The 23,443-nt window shown below is 33.1% G+C and overlaps 1 protein-coding gene across 1 annotated transcript; it reads left to right on the plus strand.

The window, feature by feature from the left end:
• The first annotated feature begins 22,150 nt into the window (after positions 1–22,150).
• LOC145059829 (uncharacterized) lies at positions 22,151–22,929 on the plus strand. Its single transcript, XM_079007606.1, has 3 exons — positions 22,151–22,274; positions 22,362–22,553; positions 22,709–22,929. The coding sequence occupies exons 1-3, from the start codon at positions 22,151–22,153 to the stop codon at positions 22,927–22,929; spliced, it is 537 nt and encodes a 178-aa protein (XP_078863732.1).
• The last annotated feature ends 514 nt before the right edge of the window (positions 22,930–23,443 follow it).

Here is a 23,443-nt window from a genome sequence, read left to right on the forward strand (position 1 = left end):
TTAGTGTTTAACGTTTGTTTGTGAGATTTTGTTACTGACTGGAATTAGGGTTAATGTACAATAATAGAGACCAGACGATGTTGTAACATCTTTTTAGATTTTGGATAGTCAAGCTTAGATATTTTAGGTATGTCTTGTCACATTATGTTGAATCCAGAAGACATACAAAATTTGCATTTTTTAAAGAGCACACTTTGCAAATTTACATATTTGCCGATATCATAAGATGTATCAAAGGATTCCTTGACCTTATTACACAAAGTGATCCGTCCAAGTTTCTAAGGTTCTCTATATACGAAATACCTTAAGTAGGTCTAGAATACAAGCTTAGACATGAGGGGACAAATTTTGGAACATATTTATTGATGCTGAAACAGATGCTCTGGGATAATAAAAATATATTTTTTCCTTTTTCTACGAATATTTTCTATATAATTCAAAAATGATATTTGAAAAAAGAATTTTTCAAAAAAATGCATTTCTAAAGCATTTTCATATATTTTTTTGTGTATACGCACACAATCTTTTTTTCTTCTTTTTTCTTTTTTTTGTAGATCTCTTAAATATGTCATACTTAATGCAAATATGAAATTTGGTGCCAAAATTAAATGTATGTAAAAAATCATTGTTCACTCCCTCAATTTCGTTCTTCATGGATCTATATTCATATAAATAAGTATACGCATATACGTCGCATATACGTACACATATTAATACGCATATACATATGCATATGCATGATATGCATATGTGTACATCACATGCATAGATAAATCTACGTATACATATACATTTGCATGATATGCATATGTATACATTTATATACATACATGTCTACTAAAATGCAAATACATGAGCATATGTATCATATGCATATGTATACATTTATAAGCATATATACATATGCATAAGAATAAGTATATGACATATTCATATGAATAAGAACATGTATATATGCATATACATATGCATAAGAATAAGTATATCCATATAAATAAGTATACGCATATAAGAATAAGTACATGACATACGTATATTAATATGAACATGAATAAGCATATGGATATGTACAATATGACATATCCATATGAATAAATATATGCCTATTCATAAGTATATGCATATCCATAAGAATAAGAATAAGTATATTTATATGCATATGTAAGTATATGTATATGCATAAGAATAAGTATGCATAAGGCAATTAAATATATATAATTATGCTTATATATATGCATATACAAATGCATAAGAATAAGTATATGGAATATGCATATGATTAAGCATATACATATTCATAAGAATAAGTATATACATAATCATAAGTATATACATATGCATATGCATAAAAATAAGTATATCCATATGCATATGAATAAGTATAGATTTATATGAATAAGAATAAGTATATGGCATATGCATATTGAAATGCATATGAATAAGAATAACATAGTCTTATGTTGTTGCCAATTACACTTTGATCGTCAACGCATCATCCATAAAAATAAGTATATCCATATGCATATGAATAAGTATAGATTTATATGAATAAGAATAAGTATATGGCATATGCATATTGAAATGCATATGAATAAGAATAACATAATCTTATGTTGTTGCTAATTACACTTTGATCGTCAACGCATCATCCATAGAAAAATAGGAAAGATATATTAGATACAACTCTAACCTGCAATAAACAAATATATATTGAAATGCATTAACACCAAACAATAATGGAAAAATAGAAACACTTACAAACCAAGACGATTTTTGGTAAAAAAAAAAAAATCAGTAGTCAGGTAACATTTTGTTCATTTAAATTCTTATAGGGACCATAGGTGTGACATTTAACAATTGCTCTTATTTCAAGCATTCAATGGAAAATGACATTTAAAAGTAACAGTTGTTGGTTAATTTAGTTGGACTCTAAAATTGATCAAAAAGAAGTACATGATTAGTTATGATGAATTAGGACCCTCTTGATTATGTTTCACTTCTATCAAGGGCGATTATTTCCAAGTTTAAAGCATGAAAAGTGTGTCCAAATGGTAAATGTAACTCAAGGGCATTTATGCCCATGTTTAAAATGGAGCCTTTGGCAATTTTATTCCAAGTCGACAATATACTACTCATGATTATTTGTGTTAGAGAAATAAATGGAACTAATGAGCATTTGATTCTGGTTGCAAAAATACAACCAATGTAAATTATGCATACCAAGAAGATGTTAAATGTTGAATAACAAGAAAATGAAATACATGATGTTGCATACCTGATGTTATTCCAAGAATGCCCTCTAATTTTTCAATTCAACAAGTGCCTTTGTTGATCGGTAAAATAGGGCAATTCGATAATTCAAATCCATGAGCCATATAATCTAACTTAAAACCAACATACAAATTATCATAATCTTATTATGACTATGAAAAGTTAGAACATTAAGAAAAAGAAGAAGAACTTGTTTGATGCAATAACATACTCACTGTTAGTAAAAAAATCATTAAAAAGTATGGTTGTGATTTTTTTTACCTGTTTTGGTTTCTTAATTGTAGGTGGTTCCTATCAAAGAAGCTACCTATTGGTCATATATTATGAAGCTTTTCAGTTACCAAATTAGTGAAACTGAAACGGATACCTGCTTATCTTTTCTTAAATATGAAATGTTTATTGAAAATTAGCAAGAAAATTGAAACAAATAGTTGGTGTGCTTGAAGCCCTGGACATAAAATCAACAACAAATAAAACTAAAATCATGTGGAAGCTACTGATAAATTGATATTAACAGTAAAATAAAATATACAATGTTAATGTGGTCTAAGTCCTAACTCATAACAAAACAAGATAAAAATTTCGGATAAACAAACATATTATCGATTGACATAAAGAACAAACGAAATTAGGTTAAGCAATAGGAAATTGAGAATTTATGATAAAATCGATCGATTTACATGATAAGTCAAAAAAATCAGTGGTGAATTAATTGATGATTATTGAAGAAAGCGTGAAATAAATTTCTCGATTAATATGTTATTATGGTTCTACAACAACAAATTAACGACGCAAATTGAAAGAACAAATATATAAAATGTATTAATTTATCAGAAAAACAAAGCTAGAGTCAATCAGATGTTCAGAAAATCGTGAAGAAATGATGCGGCGATGAAAAAACATATGAGCCAATTTAATGCATATGTATAATGAATTTTTTTTTGTTCGAACATGAATTTAACTAATGGACACTGTGTAAAAATAATAATAACAAAAGATTGAAATTGGTTTAAGATCCCTTAATTACAAATAAGAAATAGATTGAAATTTTATTATAAACGATATTGAAGGAGTTATAAGGTTTGTTAGGAGATAGTTGGTTCGCTTGTGTGCTCCTCTAAAAGGAGTTCGTTGGTAATCCTCTCTCTCTCTCTCTCTCTCTCTCTCTCTCTCTCTATATATATATATATATATATATATATATATATATATATATATATATATATATATATATTATAGTCATATCTTGAATTTTAAGAGGTATAAGATACAAAACATTTTGTACAAATCAATTATGCATAAATAAATCATTAATATTTGCCAAAATTTTAAAGACTTGAACTAATAAAGGTTATTAAGAAAATTAATTTGGAGTAAAATGACAATTTTAAAATATTAAATTCATGTATATAAATTAATTTAGATTTCTTAAACTAGACATCGATATTATTTAATTTACATCAAATGTATAAACAAACAATATAAATATAAAGTTCAAATATAAATATTTTATTTATTAAAAGTGTTAATATTTTTTATTAGATAATAAATAATAATAAAATCTAATAATTATTTCTCCATAAGAAAATTATTCGCCAAAAGAGTTACTCATTGTCGCCGCTTTGCACGAGCACACATCTAGTCTATATATATATATATATATATATATATATATATATATATATATATATATATATATATATATATATATATATATATATATATATATATATATATATATATATAAAGCATTTTAGGCATTTCTTGAAATTTAAGAGGTACCAAACGTACTACATCATGTACAATCAACTTATGCTTACCATTCAATACACATATTACATTTGTATATTTTGTAGGTTGAAAATTTTAATTGGTATCAAATCTATAACCATTATATCATGGCGTTTGTGTATTTAGTAGGTTGAAAATCTTAAATACGGGTGAGATACGTTCTGATGGTTTTCTTCATACTATATGATTTTCCGGAGAGGTAACGATGAAGAAATTGAAAAATAAATTGTTAAAAAATAAAAGTAAAATGTTATAATAAACAAATAAATAGATAAACATTTGCATTAAATTTATAAATTAAAATGGTTTCAAAACTATAAAAAACAACTTAAAATATATTGAAAAAAAAGAGCAAACCAGTCAAAGTTGTGAAACAAGCTAAAATGTTACGGTTATTAGAAGTTAATATTATGAATGAGTGATTAATTGCAATTTACAAAGAAGTGACACATAAATGGATTTTTCAATGTTTGAGGATTATAAAAACAAAAATATTATCAATATTGTAACTTGGTTATAGTTAAAGGTTTTTATGGTTTGATCCAATAGCCGCAATGAAATTATTCACCGAAATAAATTAATCACCGTCCGGACACTATTTGTCGTCGCCGCTTTGCGCATATATATATGTATATATATATATATATATATATATATATATATATATATATATATATACTATAATAAATAAATGTTTTTTGCCTATGTCATCTTCTCATTTATTTGGACACATGGTATTTTCTAGAATTTTTAAAATTTTCTATTTTCCACTTGTCATTTAATTGTATTTTTCATTTTATTAAATAAAAATTCCATATTTAATATGTAAGGTAATATATATATGTAAGGTATTTATTAAAAGGGTTTATATATGTAATGTATTCAATACATTAAAGTCTCATTAATTTTAATAATTCAAAAAATTTCTCATTTTTTTTATAAATTCAAACTTTGAATTAAATTTCATATTTAATTTTTTTTAAATAAACCCTTGTAATACATGGGTTTCACACCTAGTGTATATATATATATATATATATATATATATATATATATATATATATATATATATATATATATATATATATATATATATATATATATATATATATATATATATATATATACACTTTGATAATGGATATGTTAGGAAAAGATTATAATAAGATTATAGTTTACAAGTGGATAATGTAAATTGTTCACTTTTAGAATTTTAAATACATTTTGAATAATGAATAATTATATTTTTTACCAAAAAATTTCCAAAATGCAATGTAATGAAAATACACCAAAAATAAAATCAAAAGTGTTAAAAAATATTTACATAGTAATAGAAAAGTGATTTAATAAATCACATAAATTTATTTGTATAACATAAATTTATTTGTATAACAGATATGTGTGTTATTCAACACTGGATTTCAAAAAAGATCTAGATCGTCAAAATATGATCTAAGCATATCTTTTATTTTTAACCAAATATAATCCAAAATATGAGTAAGCTACATTCGCATTATAAAAAGCAAATTTCAAATAGTAGTCATAACCATCAATGTTTTAAAAATCGGTTTGAACCGGTCTGTCGAACCGGTTGGACTGAGAATCGGTGCTGAGAGCGGTTCAACAATCACCGGTTTTTTGTCGATTTTTGAAACGGATTAAACTTGCCGGTTTTTAGAAAAACCTGGTTGTACCGGTCAAAATAAACCGATTGAACCGGTTAAACCGAAAAAAAAAATGAAAAATAACCATTTACACAATAAACTTTGGTGATTTTTTTTTTTCAAATCTATTTAGTTATCTATAAATAAAAACATATGGTAAATGTTATAAAGTTTTTTGATGTGCTTGTATTAATTTAAAACTATACCTTGTTTCGGTATTATACTTTATCTTGTTTTTGACGTATATGGATTGATGTAAAACAGTAAAACTTATGATTAAGTGTTATTTTAAAGTATTTGGATTTATCTACAACTTATTTGTATGTATATTTTTAATGTTTGAAGTTGTAAACATCAAATTCATGAATTATATATGTATGTATGTGTAGGAAAATAAGAAAAAACATAAAAAATATAGAAACCGGTTGACCCGGCGGTCGAACTGGTTGAACCGAGAACCGCTCACCATACCGGTTCAACTAAAAAACTTGTTTTTAAAACATTGATAACCATGGTATTAGATAAATTTAACATGGCTTTTGTACTTGAACAATTATCCTTATTTGTTTGTTTTTTATAAACAAACAAATCTAATCTAATTTTAATTCAACCTATATTACATACAGATAAGATTTGAATTTTCGACCCCTAACAACAACAAAAAAATAATAATATCTATTCTAATAAATCAATAGACTTATTCTCATATTGTCAAGTGTCATATTATTAGAAGTTCTTATTAATAGTGTATGTTATATATTATAGCATTTGTCAACCTCTTAATTATCAATTTAAAAATTTTCATTTTAATTACATTAAATTATTAATTGATTCTTCATTTTAAATTTTAAAATTCTAAATTTTTTCACTTTAATTATATTATACTAATAACATTAGAATAAAATATAAAATTAAATTAATACATATTAAAAGGTGATATAACTTTACGTATTTATTTACATCAATGATTATAATTTTATATAAGTAAAAAAATATCTCGTAAGTAATAACTTATTTAAAATAATTAATTAATAATTTTAATTTTTTAATATGAAAGTTTAATTAATTTTATAATCATGGTTCTCACATGTTATAAACTAATAATAATAATAATAATAATAATAATAATAATAATAAATGATACTATTGGATTAAAACTCTTTCATAGTCATCATAGCTAAGGATCATGATCCATTAAAAGGATAAGGATAGGTGGATGCACAAAACATTATGGTGCACTGAAAATTAAGAAGTTTGATTGTATTGTGAAAAAAAGAGTTTTAAAATTTTACTTTAGTTTAAGAAAAGGCATAAACTAATGTTTGTTTACGAAAAAGTTCTTATTATCAGTAAAAATGATAATATTATTTTTTTTTTTCCGATTTATCGGTTTTGATACTTACCCGGTTTCGTTAAAGTCTCATTATTTTACCATAGTTTACGAATAAGTCGCAAGTTATGGTAAAATAATGGAACTTTAATGACATTATAATAAAATAATGAGACTTTAATGAAACCTGGTAAGTATTGAAACTGATAAATCGGAAAAAATAGTCAAATAGTCATTTTTACCGGTAATTATGACATTTTCATAAACAAATTTTAATTTGAGATTTTTTCGCAACTTAGGGTGAAATATTACGACTTTTCTAGAGATTTTCCAAAAAAATCTTGACCTAAAATTATTAGGCTCTGCAATATGTTTCTAAGGTCTAGGATTCAAGTTTCGTCTGAAACATAAATAGTTTAAAAAACAATTTAAGAATAGATTAGATTTAGCTTTTTTTAAACAAACTGTTAGTAATATAATATAAGACTATTAACGTCACACGTAAGAACATTTACATTGACTTTTAATTGTGGCCAATGTTAATTGAGTTTGACTAATTAATTCAAATAATCCGTACCAAGGAAACTATTATAAAACTAAAATAAATATATCTATGTGGATAAACAAATATGAGAGATTTTCAATTATGGAGTTTGATTTCTTGAGTTTGGCCGCCCATTTTTTTAATACGTGGTACCTTTAGTTGATTGTGTATACAATGACGATATTCACCAAAATTATAATATTATAGAAAAATAAAATCAACTTTAAATGCAATTGCATAACAATTTTCATATAACTCAAGAAATTATCTCTTAAAATATACGCATACATTATTATTATTATATATAATAAAAAACAAACTTGTTAGACGTGTTTTACAAAAGTAGTTGTTAGCTAGAAGCGGGTAGCGGGTAGCGTGTAGCAGCTAACAGATAGCAGGAAGTTGTAGTTTTTATTTGTTATATGAATGTTTGTCAAAAGTATCTGGAAGCTTTTGAAATATATAAAATTACATAAAAGGACAATATATTAAAAATAAATAAATATATAAATATATTTTTAAGGGTACTTATGGAAAGATTTCAGAAGCTCAGCAGCGTTCTATTAAACGCTGCATGCAGTAGCTTTTAGAATCAGAGCGTTATGTTAAAACTAAAAGTTAAACGTTCGTACCGCCAAAAGAAGTTTTTTGTTTAAACTAGAGCGTTTTATCAAAAGCTAAAAGCTAGAAGCTCCCAAACGCTTCAAAAGCTAAAAACTAGAGCGTTTTGACAATAAGTATATTTTTGGGTTTTAAACTTTGCACAAAATATTTTTGTATGTTTGTAAATTCGGTATGTATATAGAAAATAAATTAGAAAGTTGTCAAACGTAATTTATTTACAGAAAATGTTCCTTACATAAACAATCAATATGTTTAAATAATATATTTAATATACTATATTAATCCACAACATTCTTAGGAATAGTTAACTTTAGAGACTTTAGTTTTTGGCCACAATAGTTTTAAATGTTGACAATTTTAGTCCAAAGTTTAGACCCTTTAGGTTTTAGCCACAATAATTTTGGGGTTTGACAGTTTTTGTCTCTAGATTGGAGTTTGACAGTTTTAGCCATAAAGGTTTCAAGAATTTGTCACTTTTAGTCAATGACATTTACCAAATATGACACTTCAAGTTTTTACCACATTAGTTTGTGGAGTTGATATTTTTCGTCCCGCTATCTTGGATAATCTACTACACGGCCCTACTTTTTTCATAACATTATACACACAAGTTAGAAACAACAAACAAGAAAAAAAAAATCAAAGAAACACCACAACATGTAACAATGAAAAAAAATATTTGAACCGCCGCGAAGCGCGGATTACCTTCTAGTATATATTAAATCAAAAGGACCTTAGGAATAATAATTTTTTTGGCTTTAAGTTTTTGCCGCAATTGTTTTCTGAATTTGACATTTTTCATCCTCGAAGTAAAACTTTTATATTTTTAAGTTTTGATTTAGTTTTTGTGTATTTAGGTTTTTGCGACAAATCTTTAGAGACTTTGACACTTTTCGTCCTTACAGTCTAAAGTTTTATATTTTGATGTTTTTACAACAAATTTTTAGTGACTTTGACACTTTTCAACCTTGTAGTCAAAACTTTTATATTTTGACATAAAAACACAAAAAACCTTCCTTAGACTTTCGCCATCATATTTTCCCAACTTTGGCAGCTTTCACACTATAGCCACAACATTTTTGGTTTTTCTCTATCAGTGTTCTTTTTTTCGATTGTACACTTTTGACATCTAATTTTAGGGGTTGTCGGCTTTCTCATCTATTTGTGACGATTTATACTTTCAACACATCTTTTAAAGTTTGTCGATTTTCAACTTCTATGGCATAGTCCAAAAGCGGCAAAGCCGCGTGTCCTTTTCTAGTTCATAATAAAAAGCAACTTGGTTATGAATAGTAAACTTGTGGATTTTAGATTTTGGACATAAATATACTTTTGAGTTTTAGAATTTGGCCACAATTCTTTCATATGATTGCAGATTTGCTCTATGCCTAGAAAGTAAATTACAAAGTTGTCCCGTAGTTTATAGAAAATATCCCTTCTATAAATAGTCAATGTGTTTGACTAGTGTACTCTTTGAGTTTGACAGGTTGGCCACAACGCTTTTGTATGTTGATAGGGTTCATCTGTAGAAAAATAAATTACAAAATGTCTCTGTAATTTACATAAAAGGTCTCTGTGCATAATTTTTTACAACAGATGGTCTATGTGTTAAAAAATGTTAGAAAAATAATACTTGTCTAATAGAAAATTTACAAATTACTCCTTTACAAAACAGATACAGGAATTTATGAGTTAGGCAAAAGCAATTAGAAATTATCGTTGCATCCCCATAAACTCGGGAAAAGAACAATTTCTGATTTTTACTAAAGATTTTTATTATGTTAAGGATGTTCAACCATTTCATTGACAAATATATTTTATTTTTTCTTTCTCTCTTAGTTTATCTACACATCCCACAACTAATCTCACTCGTCTAACTGGTACAATTAATTGTATGAAAAAAATAAATGTGACATTCCCATTTTCACGGTCTGAAAAGACCTTTTCTTTATGTTTATTTTAAAACAAAATATTCTATGTAAATGCAAAATTTGTCACATAAAAAGTATTTCTGAAGAAAACTTTTCACTGATTTATTAAGAACTTAGGATGTCATAACTGATACAAGAAACATAAGCATAAACATAGTCATTACAGTCTTACAACATCATATTATACTAATGACCTACATCTTCTCGAATCTCTCATCAGATCCAAACATCATTATCCATGTACCTTTATACGACTTCTTGCGATACAAAGAAACTGAGTAGGTCAGGATGAAAAGCCTTGTGAGTACAAAGGGTTTTCAACCCAAAATAATATAATTACTTTTTTTAATTATATATTTCACATCATACAATTAACCCAGATACTCATCCCTATTTTCCTATATATTCATCTCTAGGGATCTATCTTATGAATCATCGCGCAATGTCGAGTAGACAATACTGATTCGAGGATTCTTCCGCAATACATATTAGTAAGGAGTAGAGTACATTGTATGAACACATATATAGAGTTCATAAATTGTGAATATATTCATATGCGAAGTCTTGTATTGTAATGCTATATGGTAGTGTAGTTGTCTATACCGACGTTTACATTACTTTGATATATCTATGTATTTCTAAGAACATTTAGTTTTTGTACTTAATGACGAAGTCTCCTAGTACATTTTGTATCTGTTAATAACAATATAAATAGTGCATAGGTTTCTTGTATGCTTTTGCACACTTTACTATGTATGAAATTAATACTTCATTGAATTCTTGACTCTTCAATTGTTATCAGAGCATGAATCTTCAAACCATTTGAAGAATATATTTCTTCTTTTCATTTGTGATGGGTTTAATAATATTATGTCAAATGTATATATATATATATATATATATATATATATTAGTTTATTTTATTCCAGTTTGGGTCTGTCCATTCTTGGATCCACTTTGTAGTTTAGACTATATATAATGCATGCATGTAATATTAGGGTTAACATTTTTGAACCCTAATTGCCGTTTGTACGCTCTTATGGAGAAGTTATTGAGAGCTCTTCTAGAGTCAATTAATCCTAATGTTACATGCATGCACTATATATATAGTCTAAACTACAAAGTGAATCCGAGAATGGACATGCCAAAACTAGAGTAAAATAAACTACAATATGCATACATTTGACACAATATTATTAAACTCAAAAATTTGTTGATTCATATCTTTTGAAACTAACTTTCTCCGCATTTGAAAACCATCATTCTTCCAACGGTCGTTGATCTTTATCGATTCTGCAATCAAGAATCAATCAATTAAATCAGATTTCATTTCTATTCAAGCTTTTAGTATTTTCTATCTGAGTCCATGGCTAACATAAATGTCAATACAATGTCGAATTACATAAATCTTATTGGTTCGTCAACGTAGACCCCAATGTTGCGTCTGGATATTATGATTAGTGGGCTGATCGAATGGAACATTACATGAATGGAACATATAAAGATTTATGGCGTCCAGTAAGAGATGGTCCATTTGGTGCAACTATTGTTGAACCTATAGGTACAGCTACTCAAGATGTGACAACTCGAAATTTCCATTCAGTCAAACCCTAAAATTCAACCACTTCGTATCATAAGTTAATGTCATCATTTCTTATTTTTAAGAAATTTAAAGTTCGTTTGATTATTTTAATATTATTTTTAAACGAATGGGTGAAAGAAAGTGCCTTCTCGGCTTTTGAATTTTAAAAACTGCAAACACCTCGTGTCTTAGAAGTTCGCGACCAAACTTTTATGTTTGGGTCGAAAAATCATTCAAAAATGTAAACTCATGCCTTAAGCATGAGTTTACTGCCCAAAAACTAGTCATTTGTGTTTACTCCCCATTTTCTAAAAGAGTAAACTCCAAACTCTCTCAAGTATCATCCTAGTTTTTGTTCTAGATCTTCAAACTAGTAAGTGTTCTAACCATTTCAAGTTGGTTTAATACTTAATCTAGTGTTTGTACATCCTTTAATCCATTCATTAATGTGTTTTGACTAGTTTTTCCAAAACACCAAGAACACACACTTGTGTTCTTGGACTTCAAGTTCATTTCAAGCTTCCACAATGTAAGTACTTCCATCCTAGAGTCATTTAAAGCTAGCTAAACATGTTTATACCAAGGAAAAGTCCCAAGAACACCAAGAACAAGGTGTTCACGGTTTTGGGAGGCTCCCAAAACCGTAAACACCAAATATAGTGCCTTAGGGAGCTTTAGGGTGTCTAGATGCTTCACAATGCCTTAGGGACTTGTCTAGATCCATCCTTGATGAGTGTATCACACAAAAAGCACCAAAATCATATATTTTTATGTGTTTACGGTTTGGGGAGCTCCCAAAACCGTAAACACCTCAAATGAGGTGTAAAAGTCCCATAAATGTCCCATGGATGTTCCTTATGCCTAGAATCTAACCTAGACTAGTGCCATGTTTGAGCTAAGGACTTGAAAACCGCAAAATACCAAACTTCGGAGTTTAAGGTAGGAAACTCATGAGTTTAAGGTAGTAAACTCATGAGTTTAAGGTAGTAAACTCATGGAGAAATGGTCCTTAGACCGTAAAGTCCATTTAGGAGTGTTTTGATGCCACACAACACTTCCTAAGGCTAAATCATGAAGTAGGAATGCTTGGAATAGCTTAGAAGACTTCAAACCAACAAATGGTCAAAAGGTTAGGAGTTTACGACCGTAAACTCAAGGGGTGTTGGTCATTAGGGAGTAAACTCATTTTAAGAGTGTTCCTTGAACCCCAATCATACCAGCCTTTCCCTACAACACTTAGATGCACTCCTTAGCACTTATAACACTTATACAAAGTGTTTGTCATGCCTTAGAGTGTCCTGAATATGTTTATTAGTTGTTTAAAGACTAATTGTTTATATACATATGTCTTCATATGTAATTAGGACCATTGTGTGTGTCTAAAGTCTTCACTTGACACCTAGCCGTCCTACCTCTTCAGTTCATACGTATCACCCACAACAGGTGAGTTCATACCCCTTAATCAATGTTTTAACTATTTTTAAATGTTTTATGGGGGGGGGGGATACAAGTAGAATCATGCTAGTTATTATATCAATCACTTGTGATTAATAACCAGCATTTAAATGATTGGCTACTCATTAGCCGTTTTACCAAACAGTTTCCTTCAATTGTTTATCGTAAACACTTATTATGTTTAAAACTCCTTATTAAACTGTACATCTTACTATGTATGTTTCCATTTAAACTCATTTACAATTGTGTTTCAAACAAATGTTTCCTTATACTTAAACTGTTTTATCAAACCCATGCCTTCAAACTGATTTATAGATTAACATCAAGTCAGTCTTTTCTTAGATAATAATTATGTTCAAAGGTTTTACAAAACTTATTTTATGCTTTTATATTATCAATTGCATGTCTATATATGTATAGTTATATAAGAAATGTTTAAAAGACTTAGGAAGGCTATCCACCCTGTTTCCTTTTCCTCGATTTGGATGTGGTCTGGTGGGATATCGGGTACCCGTCCGAAGGTCGTTTAAATATTAGTTATATATCATGTGTACATATATAGTCATAAAGGTTCTCTTAGTTCATCCAATGCCCTTGGGTAGCAAGGGTATACATCCATGTTCATACGTACCAATTATATTACTAGTAAACTACCATATGGGTAGTTTAGGAAGATACTAATACTAAGACTAGAACAATGAATCATTCAAAGAGTCGGTTCATACATGAGTCATAATACATAGTGATGAGAAACAAACATAATACATAGTGAAGAGAAATAAACATAATACATAGTGATGAGAAACAAACATAACACATAGTGAAGAGAAACAAACATAATACATAGTGAAGAGAAACAAACATAATACATAGTGATGAGAAACAAACATAACACATAGTGAAGAGAAACAAACATAATACATAGTGAAGAGAAAAAAAACATAATACATAATGAAGAGAAACAAACATAATACATAGTGACGAGAAACAAACATAATACATAGTGATGAGAAACAAACATACATGCTAGATAGAGAGAGAACACCCAGTACAGCTAGCACACGCAGAACATTACAATACACTACTATACTATTACATGATTACGCTTACATGAGTACGTTTACATAGATACGTTTACATGAGTGCGTTTACATATATGATAATAGAACATACATCACTAGGTGCTATAGCATGGAACGATTTCAGGATCTAACTATACCAATGAATCACAACGCATTGTGATAGTTATATTGGGTATAAGTGATCATAGTAATGTGGATGTTCACGGCTTGCAGATATGCAGGGGTCGTGTATGGGTCCCAAAATCCCTTTGACAGGGGAGAGTCTAGCCTGGGATCTAGCCATCACATTATGCCTTATCCCTCAAATAAGGCAATATTAGTACAGAAGTAGTCACTTGTTACAAATACTACAGTACTTACAAAATTACCATAGACTTAAGGTAATTAGTACGGTTGTAGTTTGACACTACACCATAGTACTATTTCATTTTCCCATTACATTCACTTCGTGAACATTCACACGACGCACGGTAATGTAGAAACTATATTTTTGGTTAATGATAGTCAGATTTGGGAAAACACACACTCTTACAAGAGACACATACACACAGACACTAGATGCCTTGGTAGAAGGATACGATTAGTAGGAAACATAGGGCTTCCTAGGATCATTCAAAACATTTTCATACTTACAGTTCATATACATTTTCAATACTTACAGTTCATATTCATATACATACAAATAATTACATACAAATTAAGACACTAAAATACTTATGATCTCACCAGCTTTAAAGCTGATACTCGTTTTCAAAATACTTGTATCCTCAGGTCAACGATAGACAGGTACCGATGCAAGGTTTAGAGAAGATGGAGCTCGTTCAATACTTATCGTTCATTTTGTTTATACTTTAGTGTCTATTATAATTTGACAGAACACTTGTATTAAAATTTTATTATTAATGCAATGGATGATGTTATTGCTTGTTTACTACTTTTCATTGTTGTGATACTGTACATGACGTCCTCCGCCCCAGAACGTTTCCGCCGTTCTTGGTTTTGGGGTGTGACACAAGATGATAATTTCCTTGTAACACGAAGCGAATGACAATAGGTGTATTCATGAACTATGTGGAGCTTTACTGCCAGTCATTTACAATTACATGTGTCTTTATAAAATTGCTAAGGAAATCTAGAACAAATTACAGAAGATGTTTCAAGGCAACGAAAGTACCAAAAAGAGTTTAGTGATTCAATGTTTGTCTGAACTAAAATAGAAGGAATCAAATTTAATCGAGGCTTATTATTATCGATTAAACGATATAATCTAGAAATGCACAAGGTATAATCTTGCTCATACAGTACTAGAGTTTAATATCACATTCATATTAGACTTGAGGAAGGAATGGAAAAACATCAGCCTTATGATTAAAACTCAAGAAAATTTTGATTCATACTCTCTATTGAACATCTATAACATCTTGAAAGAATATGAAGTTGAAGTGAAAGAAATTGTCAAAGAGAAGGAATATCCGAGCTTGTTCTAATGACGAAAATGGAAAAGATGAAGAAGTATTGATTGTGAATTCTAACGATGAGGGAGTGGCATTTTATTTCAACAATAATGTCAAACAGTTTTACAAGAAGCCTATAAAGGGAAACCTCAAAAATAACACATTCAAGAAGACATCTTCAGCATCCAATAGTGTTTTTGAATATAAGATAAAGCAGTTCTGATGAGAAGAAGGTTGAAAATAAGTTGGTTGGTGATTCTGGCTATGACAACAATTATTCCAATAGCAACCATTTAGCAAGATATTTTATGTTAAAGAAGAATGAGGAGAAGCAAGAGAAGGTGAAAGATAAAGCTTAATATGCCATGAAAATTGAATAATAGAGGGAAAATTCTAAGAATCTTTGTTTGGTTGTGAAGGGTGTGGATGATGATGAAGTAACGTATCAAATCTAGTCATCTGGATCAGATGATGAAGATATGTTGCTGATGAATGCGAAGAGGTGAGTGATGATGATGATGAAGGGTTGAATTTTGACAAGAAAAAGTTTAGGTTGAATTACAAAGTTGACATGTCAGATAGAGAAAGAGTGAGTGGTGACTGAGGATATAAGGTTGTAGGAATATGTTTGAAGGTAGCCACTTCAAAGTCTCCAATGAATGAGAAGGTACAAAATCTTCTTATCTTACTTAATATTTCTTCTAGTTCTTATAATTATGTTTTAGCTGACTTGGAGAAAATGATAGTTAAGCTTTATGTTGCTAAGAATACAGATGAGGAGAAAAACTCTAGAATAAAAGCTTTAAATTTCAAATTGAATAAGTTTACTCTAGATAACATTTTTTTAACTAAGCAGAGGAATATTTACTATAACACATCTAAGAGACTTTATGGTAAACTCACATTACTATATCATTCATTTTATATATATAAGGAGCATGTAACAACATAAATTTTTCAAAACAATTTTTCATTTTTCAAACAACATAATTATCATTTAAACATTCCCAAATCTCATGTTCAATAATTGTGTAACGCCTGTGTTTCCGGGCTTGTCATTAATAGCGATGTAATAGTCTAGGTTAACCTTTGTAACCCGTTTTGAAATAATATAAGTGTATTATTTGAGTATTATGTGTTTTGTGCTTAACTGTGTGACTTAATTGAATTAAGAATAAAAATAAGCGTCAAAATGAAATGTTAGATAAATCTGATATCTTTGGATGATGATGTAGTAGTTGAAACAAGGTTTCCGAATATATAAAGAGTGCTGAAATCCGAGTTATAACGCAGAAGTTATGACATGTCGTAGTTTCGCGATAGAACTGACACGACGCTGAAGGACGTAAAATACGAATTTAAGATAGAGCGATATCTAGCCTTAGTAATCTAAATGAAATTTGTAGAATACGTTAAACCGAGAGCATGCAAAAAAAGAATGCCCAAATCTGACTTCGTATGAGGAAGTTAAGATTTTTCTAAGTTTCAGCTTAGCAGTATGCAGCCCGAAGTTTGAATATGAGATCGAGTGGTTTCTAGCCAAAAATTTCTAAATGAGAATTGAAGATCTCATCGTTAGTAGTCCAACGGTAAAAAGACAGACGAAAACGGACGTCGGATGAAGAAGTTATGATTTTATAACGAAGTTTCCTGTCCTGGCCTACTAAAAAATAATATAATAAAAATAAAGTCAAGATTAGCCGACGGAGTCTAAGTGAAAGTTGTAGAGCATAATCTCACCTACACGTGTATATAAATAATGTCAAAAACGGAGCTCGTATGCGAAATTTATGAATTTTTGAAGATCGTGGCATGCATACCAAAGCTTATCCGAAGGGTACGCCCCGCATAACCTTGGAGTACGCCCAACGTACTTCGGTGCATGAAACGCCTCGGACTCGAGTGCTCCGATGACGTAAGCAATGAAGTTTCCGAAGCATTACGCTCCGCATATCGAAGCATTCCGCCCAGCGTAATGCGAGGATTCAGCCTCTATAAAAGGGCATGCGAGGGCAGCCGATCCTTTTGCTCAAATTTTCTTCTCTCTCTCCCGTTTTGCATTGTTTTGCGTGCAAATTATATCCCGAAGCCCCGATATCATCCCCGAGTCCCGAAGCAAGTTCTGAAGTCCCGAAGATCCCGAGAAGTGAGATTTCCGAGCCGAAGCTCTGCCCACGAGGAGCCCGGTTTTTTTGTGAAGATCTTCCAGATCTACCGAAGAATACTACTTCTACAAGTCGTAGTGCTGTCCGATCATCTTCTGATCAAGTGAGTGTGTAGTTACTTTCTTCTAACGCATAATCATGAAGTATTTTATACGAAATACGTGTTATGTGTATATTTTGTTGTTATATGTGTGAATGTATATTCACTTTCTTCTATCTCATAGATATGATTTATTCTCTATGAAATATGTGTTATGTGTATGTATCTCATCTGTTGTTGGAAATATGTATTGAATGAGAATGCTATACAGGTTTTAAACTATGTATAAAAATTATATATTTTTTATCTACTAATATGTTGGGTAGAACATGGGTAGATAGTTGATGTGTGATAAACAGATGAGAGGCCTCGATGTTGTTGTTGTTGATCTAGTTATTCAGCGGAGTATGGATAACGACCACAGACTCTTTCTAGACAGTCCTGTGGAACACTAGTAGGCTCATAACCTGTAGGTTTTGTGAACGATGTGTTCACCGGTGTACTCTATCCCCCTCATGGTTGCCTTTAGGATATCTAATCTTGAGCAAACCCCTTTGCAGTAATGTTCGTCCCGATGAAAATCCTAGATTAGGCCCCTTGAGATAGATGTTGTTTTAGGGACGTAAATTGAGGATAACGGGAATGGGTAATCAGGTTATTATTGGCTAGTGAAATTAAATATAATTATTTATTGCAGGTTGAAAACCCTATATGCTCACCAGGCTCCCAAGCCTGACCCACTAAGTTTATTTGTATTACAGGAAGTGGCGTGAGTGTAACACCCTGATCCCCAGGTACTAATAATTGTATTGCTTTGTTCGAGTTGTGAAGGACCTACTCGACAAGTTGGATTTTCCTACTTGTCGAGTAGTAGCGGGTTAGCCTGCGAAGTTTAATGACCTACTCGCCGAGTCCAGGAAGGTACTCGACGAGTAGATGCTGGCAGTTGAAACCCTAAGTTCGGGGTCATGCACCCTATTTAAGGGGGCCATTAGCCTCCCCCAGCCTCCCCTTTTACAACTCTTCATCTCCCAAAACCCTGATTTGTGTGTGTGTGATCTTTGTGAACTTAAGCTTGAAGGAAGGACTTGGTGAAGGGAGCCCTTGAGGAAAGCAAGCTAAAGGAAGCAAAGAACTCGTGGGAATTCAAGATCTTCAGCTGTGAAGCACTCCCTGAAGGTATTAGGCTATTCCTTGGCTCATTTCCACCTAAAACCCTCCTTTGCATGGAATCTAAGAAAAGGGCTTTTGTGTTTGAGCCAAGATTTGAAGTTGTAACTTCAGATCTGGACTCCCTTTGGACTTTAGATGCATAAAGTTATCAGTTGTGACTAGCATGAGCCTCCCTCTCAAGTGTATGACTCCATTCTAAGTTTAGATTGCTATTTGAGAGCTTAAAAGCCTTGTATGCACGTAAAGTTTGCAACTTTACGTGAGAAGCATACCTTAGAAGCTTGGATCTGTAATTTGGAAGATTTGCATGGCTCAAATGAGTCTGTATGGTCTCAGATCTGTAGGGACTCGGCGAGTCGGATAGGGTGACTCGGTGAGTCATATGAAGAGAGGCATAGACTCGACAAGTTGGATGAACAACTCGGCGAGCCTGATGAATTCTGCCATAAACTCGACAGTTGGGTGAACAACTCGGCGAGTCGGATAAAGATTGTCGTAGACTCGACGAGTTGAAGGAATAACTCGACGAGTCGATTGAGATTTTTCCCCCATCTGTGGAATGTTCATGGGCGTGTCGAGTTGCAAGCGGGGAAACTCGACATGTAGCCCTAGATTACCAATCAAACCTCGTGAACTCGACGAGCCACCTAGGTGACTCGACGTGTTGACTATTTTCCCCGAAACTCGGCGAGTCGCTAGTTGCACTCGACGAGTTAGGGTCAACATGGACTGTTGACTTGATCTTAACTGAAGTGAGCCAGGGCGGACTTTGAGGGTAATGATTGGTTATTATATGTCACTTTTTAGGCAGTTGAGTTGGAGCAGCTCGTGGGGTACATTCAGTCGAAAAGTGTCAGTTCAACATTCGTATCAGGTGAGTCTTCTCACCATACCTATGGGTCTAAGGCACCAAGGCCGGCCCATTATGTGATTATGGTAAATGTGATAGATATTCTGTGCTTGCTATGATGTGTGATTGCATGTGATGTGTGGATTGTGTGTGGTATGGTCTGTGAAACTCACTAAGCATTTCGCTTACAAGTTGTTGATTGTTGCAGGTACTTCGGAGCCTAAGGGCAAAGGCAAGACATGATGACGTGGCGTGTACTCTACCTCCCTTTTTGGATGTTTTGGGACTCTCTGATGTTTTCAGAAAAGACAACAATGATGTTAATAAATGTGAATTGGAAACAAATGTTTTGATAACCTATGGAATGTGTAATCGGTTTGATTAATTAAAATGAAAAAAAAAATCCTTTGTAAAATTTGGGTTGTTACAAGTCGGTATCAGAGCCTTGGTTTGAGAGATTCGGACACATCCTCGAATATGTCAGGACTCAAACTAAGGAAGTGGTAAAATGTTTTCAAAAGTTACTTAAAAAGGATTTTAAGCCCGAAAGAGGAGACTACAACGCGCGTGATCGGCGGAGCCAAGTAAGTAGTTTCCCAATTTGGATAGCCATGTTATACTGATAATGAGCTTTGTTGATTATGTGAAATTGCTAAGTGTATGTTCAAAAAAAATTATATACGGTTAGGAGTTGACAGCCTCAGAATGGGTGATTTAGCTGTATTTCCTTTTTCTTGTTTGGATGTGGTCTTAGGGTAGAATCTCTTATTCAAAATTCTATTTGATCCTTTCTGTGTATAATTTGCATGCCTTATAGCAACCTGCAGTGATTGGTATGATTTTTGTGGATAGGACAATCATAGGGTGTCCAGGGATTGATTCATGCGAGAGCTGTGAGTCATAGTTTTACGGATATGATAGATTTGGAAGTAATGGGTAAAGCAGGGGGAAAAGTACGGGTAGGTGTGGAAGGTAGTATTGGGCCCATACTATTGGAAGCACAGGACCCGTACCCAAACCCATGTTCCACTGGGGAATTCCAAGGAGCGCAGCATGGATGTAATCTCGATTTGGGTATCCTGATCATTATGTGTGTGTTATGACAGTTCAGTATGGTGGTTACGCGATTTGGAGCAGGGGGATCAAGATCGGGATCGGGATCGGGATCTGGGGCTGGTTCAGGCGGCCCTACTGATGGTATTGATGAGAGGCTGTGTGAGTTGATTGCTGCCGAGGTTACAAGGGGCATCCTTGACGCTACCCCAGTCATCTTTAGGACAGTCAAGGAAGGCATGATGGAGATCATGGAGGAGAGACTTAGAGCATTCAGGACCGATATTTCTACGGGCCAGGGTGGAGCTCGAACTCCCTCATTTAGGGAGTTCAAGGCGTGTGGAGCTCCGGATTTTTCGGGGGTCAGGGATCCCATTGTGAGTAGACGCTGGGTGGCAGACATTGAAAATGCTCAGCATACGAGTTCTTGCCCGGAGGAAGCAAAGGTCGGATTTGTTTCCTGTATGCTGAGGGACAGGGCCCGAGATTGGTGCGGCGAGGTTACTAGTCAGATGGGAGCAGCCGATGTGGATGACATGACGTGGGATGAGTTTGTTTGATGTTTCGATCAGGAGTTTGCACCACCTATCGAGGTGCAACGGATGGTGAGAGAGTTTCATGATCTACAGCAGACTACTGAGACTGTGGCGGAGATCACCACCAAATTTCGAGAACAAGCTTTGCTGATCCCTCAGTATTTGATAGATGAGGACATGAGGAGGATTCGATATCACTCTATGCTGAGGGAGGACATTTGGGAGTTTGTGAGTTTTACAGGGTGCAAAACCCTAAATGAGATGGTTGAGAAGGCCCGTGAAAGGGAGATGGAGTTGGAGTCACGCACGAAGCGGAAGATTGAGCAAATACAGGCAGCGGGGACTCAGGCTAAGAAGCCTAAGACCTCTAATCTTTCGAGTAAGGGCCAACAGGGTCGGGGCCAGTGTGCCAAGTGTGGAAGATTTGATAGTGGGGCTTGTCGGACAGCCGAGATGTCAGGATGCTACTCTTGTGGCCAATAGGGCCACTTGAGCAAGGATTGCCCCAAGAAGGGCTTGATATGTTTTCACTGCAACCAGACAGGTCACAAAAAGGCCGATTGTCCGAGGTTGCAGGGTGGAGGAGGAGGATCTGTGGCGGCGCTATGAGGATTACTGATGGCCACCCTAAGGCGGAAGCTGCAGCGGTGAAGAGTCGCGGATTCCAGTTGACTACCGAGGAGGCTCGGGCCACGCCAGACATCGTGGCTGGGACCTTTTTGGTCAATGGTATGACAGCCCATGTCTTATTTGATTTGGGGGCTACCCGATCTTTTGTGTCTCTTGCGCTTAACAAGAAATTCTGAGACGCACCAGGGACTCTGGATACCCCGCTCGAGGTGGAGATTGCAGATGATCGCACCATGAGTGCTGCAAGGGTGTGTCAGGATTGTGTCTTGAATGTGCACGGCGAAAGGTTTCGCGTTGATTTGGTTCCCATATCATTGCGAGGATTGAAGGTGATTATTGGGATGGACTGGATGGGGGCGAATGGAGCCATGATCGATTGTGAGCGGCAGTTAGTCCGAGTTCAAACTCAAAGGGGGGGGGGGAACTGGTTATCCACAGCGAGAGGGCCTCGCAGGGCCCGACCCTCTGTTCAGCAGCGAGGGCGAGGAGGTGTTTGCAGCAGGGTTGCATGGGATTTTTGGCCTATGTTTTAGATAGGCGGGTGGAGGCAGTGTCAGATATCGATAGCGTGCCAATGGTGAGGGACTTTCGGGACGTTTTCCCCGAAGAGTTAGCCGGAGTGCCTCCGGAAAGACAGGTGGAGTTTCGTATCGATTTGGTACCAGGTGCCGCCCCGATAGCGAAGGCACCATATCGGTTGGCGCCACCCGAGATGCAGGAATTGTCTGCACAGCTCCAAGAGCTACTAGACTGAGGGTTCATCCGTCCGATTAGTTCTCCGTGGGGAGCTCTGATCCTTTTCGTGAAGAAGAAGAAGGACGGGTCGCACATGATGTGCATCAATTATAGGGAGCTGAATAAGCTGACGGTGAAGAACCGCTATCCCTTGCCTAGAATTAACGACTTGTTTGACCAGCTCCAGGGGGCATCGTGGTTCTCTAAGATTGATCTTCGGTCAGGGTATCATCAGATGAAGATTCGGGATGAGGATGTACCGAAGACAGCCTTCAGGACTCGTTATGGGCATTACGGGTTCGTGGTGATGCCATTTGTGACATCCCCAAAATCTCGGCCAGAAAAGACCGATTTTCATTTATGCTTTTAAAATAATTTCAAAGTAAATCCTTTTGATTTGAAAGAGTTGCGAAATTTGTTCCCCAAAACAAAACATGATAAAACAATGTTTACCAAAGCATTTCATAAAAGAAATGTATTTTCATTATAATCAAAACTCGGGGTGTCATGTTCCGATACAGACCAATAAGCAT

This window comes from Lactuca serriola, chromosome 6 (genome assembly GCF_051521515.1).
Source record: "Lactuca serriola cultivar US96UC23 chromosome 6, Lser_US96UC23_V15, whole genome shotgun sequence".
Classification (NCBI taxonomy): domain Eukaryota; kingdom Viridiplantae; phylum Streptophyta; class Magnoliopsida; order Asterales; family Asteraceae; genus Lactuca; species Lactuca serriola.

Coding starts and splice junctions, on each gene's coding strand:
- LOC145059829 (XM_079007606.1), top strand. CDS start 22,151: ATGAGGATTACTGATGGCCACCCTAAGGCGGAAGCTGCAGCGGTGAAG. Junction 22,275..22,361: donor TGGGACCTTTTTGGTCAATG/GTATGACAGCCC, acceptor GAGACGCACCAG/GGACTCTGGATACCCCGCTC. Junction 22,554..22,708: donor GAATGGAGCCATGATCGATT/GTGAGCGGCAGT, acceptor CCTATGTTTTAG/ATAGGCGGGTGGAGGCAGTG.